The sequence below is a fragment of the Sesamum indicum genome, linkage group LG10 (genome assembly GCF_000512975.1).
Source record: "Sesamum indicum cultivar Zhongzhi No. 13 linkage group LG10, S_indicum_v1.0, whole genome shotgun sequence".
NCBI classification, from domain to species: domain Eukaryota; kingdom Viridiplantae; phylum Streptophyta; class Magnoliopsida; order Lamiales; family Pedaliaceae; genus Sesamum; species Sesamum indicum.
This window is the reverse complement of record NC_026154.1, coordinates 6,864,640-6,872,382: the sequence shown is the minus strand read 5'-3', so window position 1 is coordinate 6,872,382 and position 7,743 is coordinate 6,864,640. Positions and strand designations below refer to the sequence as shown.

At 33.2% G+C, this 7,743-nt stretch overlaps 1 protein-coding gene and 1 non-coding gene across 2 annotated transcripts; both read left to right on the top strand.

The window, feature by feature from the left end:
• Window positions 1,629-3,046, top strand: LOC105172170 (aspartyl protease AED3). The gene has a single exon (XM_011093527.2). The coding sequence runs from the start codon at window positions 1,668-1,670 to the stop codon at window positions 2,979-2,981; it is 1,314 nt and encodes a 437-aa protein (XP_011091829.1). The 5' UTR covers window positions 1,629-1,667; the 3' UTR covers window positions 2,982-3,046.
• On the top strand, window positions 4,261-4,332 carry TRNAG-UCC. Its single transcript has one exon. It is a non-coding gene; the product is annotated as a tRNA-Gly (tRNA).

The following is a 7,743-nucleotide window of genomic DNA, read 5'->3' as shown; positions in this document are numbered from 1 at the left end:
AAACATCTTAAATTAAGCTAATTTAAGTCAAAAGTTACAGATTTCTTCCCACCTACTTTTGCGGCTTATATAAAATCATTAAAAGTTAGCTTTTTCTACATACGCTCCAACTTCAATTTTTAATACTTTCAATTTTTATTAGAGTTAAAAACTTACAATTTTTGGTATGATTTATTTCCACCGTAAAAGTAAACGCTACTGCAAACACCTCTTTAATTTAGCGTAAAAAATAAATTTTTACTGATTATCGAATTTAACACAAATTACCAAGGTGCGTTGTCATAATTTTTAACTAGGGATTTATGTACATTGCATGTCTATTTCCTCGTGAATTTTTATTTAAATAAACTTTTGACCATTAAAATACAACAAAAAAGTATTATATTTATCATATAATTTTTTATTTTTTAATTTATACATTAATAATATAATTAACCCGTAATATAATTAAATGTGGCCGAACCCTATTCCAACTAAAATTTACTTCTTTGAAATAATGTCATTTTATCCAAGTGAATGATGAGAGGGAGATGCATGGTAGCAAATCAATGAGCCAAAATTTAAAATAAAATTATCAATAATTGAAGAGAAAGAACAAGAATTAATTATATTAAATCAATATCAATAGTAGTAAAATCAATACAATATCAATAATAGTAAAAAATGGTCCACATACTAGTAAAATATGCAAAAAATTGATCAAATTTAATACAAATAAAATAATATACCGTTTCTTTTTTAACCAATACGTACCAAACAAAATAGTAGAGGAAGAGAGGTCATAATTAATTAACCATTTGATTATTAATTTGGAAACTTCCAATATTTCATATTACACAAAATTCCATGCATAGTCACATAATTAATTCAAATGGAGACTATATATAACATAAATCTTTCCTTGAATATTTAATTAGTATATATTATGAATTCCATTTATTTATGTATTTTAATTAATTATAGATATAATTAAAATTCACATCATGATTCGTCGTATACTTTTTGAAAAACTTGCACACATATATGTATATATATGTAAAATAAAATACGAAAAATAACACCGATTTATAATAATTCAATTTATCAATTAAATACTTTGTCAGTCACTAGAAGAATTACCTCAATCAAAAGATTTAAAATCGAGATTAATACTAATTAACTACAGTTGCTCGACGACTATTCGGTGTTGTTTACGTCGGAGAGGTAAAAACATTAGATCTAACTAAAACTGCAGCAAATCTTTTGGTCACAAGTGATTAACCATGGTAATGAATTATCATATTTTGTTTTGTTTGACCGTGGTAAATAATTTTATTTCACCATGATTTTTAGCCGTAATCGTTAATTATCGTGAATGGAATAATTCATTGTTCTGCAGTGGTACTACTTGTAAACATTCAATTAAAACTTCCAATGTACAAATTAAATAAAACAAAAAAAAATTATATATTGATGCTTTGGGCCATGCACATTTCCTTGTCATGAATAGGACTTAGGTCCTTCACATGCATTGCCAAATGCCAACTCTTGTCGTATGAAAACCAGCTGTAGTTCTAAAATCACTATAATTAACCTTCACAAGCTGAATTGATTGCCTTCCTCCCCACCTATAAATACCCTCTCACCCTATCTTCAGACAGCCATCATTACTTATCCAAACAAGCCCTATGGAGCACTCACTCATTCTTGTCATATTCCTCTTCATTTGCCTCTCCACAGCATGCAATGCTGCTTTTGACCCATGTTCCGCCAAATCGGGTTCGGATCTATCCGTAATCCCCATTTATGGCAAATGCTCGCCGTTCAACTCGCCTGAGCCCGCCTCTTCGTGGGTTAACACGGTTCTCGACATGGCCTCTGGTGACCCGAAACGTGTCACATACTTGTCAAGTCTGGTGGCACGGAAGCCCACCTCAGTCCCGATTGCCCCAGGTCAAGTAATCAACGTTGGCAACTATGTACTGCGAGCCAAGATCGGGACTCCGGGCCAACTCATGTTTATGGTCCTCGACACTAGCAATGATGCTGCATGGGTCCCATGCAGTGGGTGCATTGGCTGCTCGTCCAACGCTTTTGCGCCAAACACATCCTCCACTTACGGGTCGTTGGATTGCTCTGTACCTGAATGCACTCAAGTCAGTGGACTCTCGTGCCCGACGGTCGGATCCAGTTCTTGCCTCTTTAACCGATCCTACGGTGGGGACTCCTCATTTTCCGCCACACTGTCACGTGACACCCTCACGCTAGGCAATGACGCCATCCCCAACTACGCATTCGGATGCATCAACGCCGTGTCCGGAGGGTCAATCCCACCCCAAGGGTTACTAGGCTTGGGTCGGGGCTCCATGTCACTGCTCTCACAATCCGGGTCGCTCTACTCGGGTGTATTCTCATACTGTTTACCCAGCTTCAAATCATACTACTTCTCTGGCTCACTCAAACTCGGGCCCTTAGGCCAACCCAAGAACATCAAAACCACACCACTCCTCAAGAACCCCCACCGCCCATCACTATACTACGTAAACCTCACCGGCGTAAGCGTAGGCCGGGTCAATGTCCCAATAGCCCCGGAGCTCCTAGCATTCGACCCCAACACCGGAGCAGGTACCATCATCGACTCGGGCACGGTCATAACCCGGTTCATCCAACCTGTTTACACCGCAATCAGGGACGAATTCAGGAAACAAGTTGCCGGCCCGTTTAGCTCCTTGGGGGCATTTGATACTTGCTTTGCAGCCACAAACGAAGCAGTGGCGCCAGCCATCACATTCCACTTTACAGGATTGGATTTGAAGTTGCCGATGGAGAACAGCTTGATTCACAGCAGCTCGGGGTCGTTGGCCTGCCTGGCAATGGCAGCTGCCCCGAACAACGTGAACTCAATGCTGAATGTGATAGCCAATTTGCAGCAGCAGAATCTCAGGATACTGTTCGACACTGTGAACTCTCGTTTGGGAATTGCTCGAGAGCTCTGTAATTAAGCTATATGTTTCCCTTCCTCTCTCTCAATTAATGTGTTCTACCAGCTTGAGTTTATGTTTGCCAATCTTTTTAAATAATTAAGCACAACCAGCTACTATGAGATTTGATAAAATTATAACAAAAATTTTGTTTTTTTGAAAAATTACTAATATCTTTTTATTTTAACATCCATCTAATACTAGTCGATCCATTAATTTTCATTAGATTTTCATACATTTTGTAGTGAATTAACCAAAATACCCTTGTGAATTATGAATTATAATTTACTACTTTTTTAAAAAAATAATTTTTCTTATAGACTAAGTGGATAATTTTTTCTTATAATTTTTAAAATTTTTCTATCCGTTTTCGTCTGATGTTGTTATAATTTTTTATTTTTTTTAAGAAAAAGATATTGCAAGGGCAAAATTGACAATTTTAGGCATTTTCCAAGGATTTCATACTTTCATCAGACATCAAGCGATATTAGTTTTTTGAAATAATAAAAAAATATTTATAATTTTGCAAAACTTCAGGGTAGTCTATTGTAATTTACCTATTAGCTAAATTACTAAGTTTTCGTGTAAAGTTTGTGTTTTGTGATATTGGTCGGTACGTTTATATTAAGGGCTAAATACACTTTGCCCTTTAAACTACTATTGATGTAATTTTTACTCCTAAACTAATAAATATAATACTTATTCTGCTGATTGAACAAAATTGCTCCACATACCGTAAACAAGTATACTATTTTTAGTATATATTTTAGTATTTTGCGTATTAAATCATCATCAATATATTTTCTAACTATAAAAAATTTTTAATAAGTGAAGAATTTAAATTAAAAGTAGAGTAATAAGTTAATATATACAGTAAATATAAATCCCAACAAAAAAATCTTTTACATGAAATTTTTTGTGTATTTATATACTCGTTTATTTTTTAATTTGAACTATTTTACATACTCAAAATTAATTAATCCTTTAGCACAATAAACACACAAAAACCTTCATATAAAAACATTTATTAATTTGGTAATAAAATTAAGTTATTAATGATTTATTTTTTTAGATAAAAATGAATAGTATTTTTCAAATATATTTTTTTAAAAATTATGAACAAATATATTTTTATTTTTTCCCCTAAAAGTTTCTAAATTTTTGGTTAAGCATATATTATAAATTTCTTTTCAAAAGTATATATGAGTTGTTGGGGTATTATATTTGTTGTGTATCTAAATTATATATATTAACTTAGTAGTCCTTTGTTCTTTTGAAGTTAGAAACAACGTACAACAAAGCGTTTGTAGTCCAACGGTTAGGATAATTGCCTTCCAAGCAATAGACCCGGGTTCGACTCCCGGCAAACGCAGTTTCTTCTTTCCTTAATTCAGAAGACACTTAGCACCACATCTTACACTTTTTATTGGGAATTTCAATGTTTAAAGAATTTTATATAAAACAAAAATCACTAATTCTTGAAAATAATAAATAATAAAATTGCACTTAGTTTATTACAAATTGCAACAAATAATAAAGAACCATCAATCCCTAACATAATATTTGGATTTGTTTTCTAAGTGTTTTGTTGTGATTTATGGAGATAGAGAGAGAAAAACAAAGATAAATAAGTGTGTGTTCGAGATAGTATGTATGTTTGGATTTATTTTTGGAGATAGTTTAAAATAATTATTGTATGTTTAATATTGTTATTTGGGAGACAAAAATTACTATTTATTGTCAAATCATGCCTTTTTTATATATATTTATGTACATGTTTGTGTATATATATATGTATGTATTTATGCTAAAACAGTTTAAAACACCTAGATAAGGTGTTTTTGAATGATGGCAAACATTGGGTATATTTTGACTTGTCCCGAAAATAACTTGAAAATGAAAACAAACACAGTATAAGATTTTCAAGTTTTTTGCCCAATATCATGCATGCTTGCAAAATAAATGCACCCCCAACTACATATATATATATATATAATTCTTTCAATTTAAGCAAATTATTAGTTTCATAATTTCAAGTTTTCTTTTATATATAGACTTTTGGTTATGTCTGACTCTATTACAATTGATTCACAAAAAATATAAATAAATAAAGACTGAAACAATTTATACAAGTCAATGAACCAATTAAAAATATGAAAATAAATATTATATTTTTTGTGGTGTCAATAGAATTTTATATACAATTGGTCAAATAATTGATAATTATTAAAAAAAATTAAATTTAATTATAAATAAATTATAGATTGAATTTGGAACCAAGTAAATTGGAGCCATTATAATATTTAAGAGCGAATTAGATCAATTAAGAAATTAAGTAGAATGTAGTTTTAATTATTGAAAAAATTAAATAAAATTAAAAAAAATAAGAAAGAAGATGTCCCATCTCTAGCCTAAAGTTAAAGGGAGTGCCAAAAAGATTGACTTTTCCCTGAATTACAAATAGGGTAAATTACAACTATCTTTATTTAGGTTTGACATAATTACGAATACTTTTTCGTTATCTAAAAATTACTAATATCTCTTAAATTTAATGATCATCTAACAATTAGCTCAATCCGTTGGATTTTCATCAATTTTTTATGGTAAACTGACTAAAATATTTTGTGGATTAAAAATTATAATTTTATTTATTTTTTTATGGACTAAGTGGATAATTTTTTCATAATTTTTAGAATTGTCCCATCCATCCCGTTCGATCTTTTTAATAAGTTTTAAATTTAAAAAAAAAAGATAGGGAAAAATTAACAATTTCATACATCCATCCAAGAATTACAGAATTTCATCAAACATGAGGGGGGTATTTGTAATTTTTCAGACAATGAGGAGGTATTCGTAATTATACCAAACCTCAGGGGAGGTCGTTGTAATTTATCCTTACAAATAAGTACGACTTAATATTAATAAATTAATACTATAAATTATAATTAAAAAAAAGTTAATATGAAAATTGAAATTTTATCTTGATTAATTAACATTCTTTTAAATCTCAACTCTGATGAAAATATTTGTGACAATTATTAATAAAAACTATAATAATTTTGATTTAGTTATGATTAATATTTGACTATCGCCTGCTAAAAGAACGATTAATATCTGTTGTGTAGTGGTGGATAATTACTTCTACCATAAATTTTACTTTCCTCCGTTGTAATTAATGACGAAAAAATTTGGTTTTCAGCAGTGGGTCTCCTTATCCTTCTTTTTTTTTTTTTTTTTGCAAAATCATCAAGCCGATTGTATATTAATGTCGATGATGACGATAATGAATGAAACGAACCAACGCTGAATGTGGGTGAGAAAATATGAAGACCTTGGGGCCATGGCCACCAACACAAATGTGGGAGGACTGTGATTTTGATCATTTGCAATTTTCGTAATATTTATAATAATTGATTATACTTTTTTAATTAATAGAATAATAAATTTATTATCGATGATAATTAGTAAAATATTTAAATTATAATTATTAATTAATAATTATAATAAATAAGATCGGGGTCGAAATCCACACATCCCCCTGGTCGGATGAAATTAGTAAAATAGATTTCTTTCTTGACTATCATGTCTGATTTTGATGTATTTTTGCATACGTCAAATCATGTTAAGTATCTCAAGGCGAGTGTTTCAAGGCAACACTAGGGATTATCAGCCGACTCCACCCCCCTCTATGAGCGCATCCAACAGGACACCTGCCTCCAATGACTCCAGAAGGAAGAGGTTAGCTAGTGCCTCCCGAGGGGCCTCCAAGGAGGGCTAAGGGAAGCTCCTCTAACCATCCTAAAGTAATGGTGCCCCTGCAAGTGGTTACTTGTTTGACAGCCACACATCCTCTCTCCTCCCTGTCTCTTCCTATGGAAGCAGGGGGTAGTCTACCTAGAGCCAACGTTCCGTCCCCGAGTGGGGGCTATATACGCATCACTCTCTCCTAACGGAGAGGGATGGGGATTTTTACTTGTCCTCCAAACTTTTTCAAGGGATGCTAATACTGGGGGCAAGCAACTCATATTTTCTTCCTCCAAAGAAGAGTTGGTTAGCGCTTTGTCCAGTCATTTTTGTAAAGTAATTAAACTTTTAGTATTGCACCATGCTTGATTTACGGTCCCCAATTAATTAATTTAAGGATTTTGTGTTTTCCAGGCATAGCGATGGGAGAGATCTTATCACGCCCCGACTCCACCTCCTCATTACTTAGAAAGTCAACAGTTGTTTGCTGAGGTGGCCAAGCTTAAGGAGGCAAAAAAAGAGGTTATGGGAAATGCTAATAGGCAAAGGAGACTATGAAGCTGAATGAATAGTTATTGGATCTACCAAGAACCAGGCTAGGGCTCTGCAAAAGGCGACCGGCTGCTCACTTGGGGTTCCTTTATTTTGAGGAGAGTTAGCGCGTCCAGGAGTCCTACTGTCAAAGCTGACTACCCTAATATAGAAAGTCAAACTTCCAGAGCGAGGTGGCTATCAAAGTGGGGGCCATTCTTTATGCATGCCTTTGTTGTTTGCTAGAAGTAGTTTTGCATGCAGGGGTATCCCTTGGCTGGGATGAGATCTCCTTCCTTGACCCTGAGGCAGTCTTGGAGGATGTTCGTAATTTTTTTATGGTAGCCCTTCCTCAACCTGCCTTTGAAAGCTACCCGCCTCTTATCGATGTTACTGAATTTTCAAGTTGCTTAATGATATAGCTGAGAAGTTCTTTCCAAATGAGAACTTAAAAAATATCTTGGGGACAGTAATGTTGGAGGTGCAGCCCCCCCCCCCCCCCCCCCCC

What these genes read in the sequence shown, in the direction of transcription:
- LOC105172170 (XM_011093527.2), top strand. Translation starts at nt 1,668, where the DNA reads ATGGAGCACTCACTCATTCTTGTCATATTCCTCTTCATTTGCCTCTCC.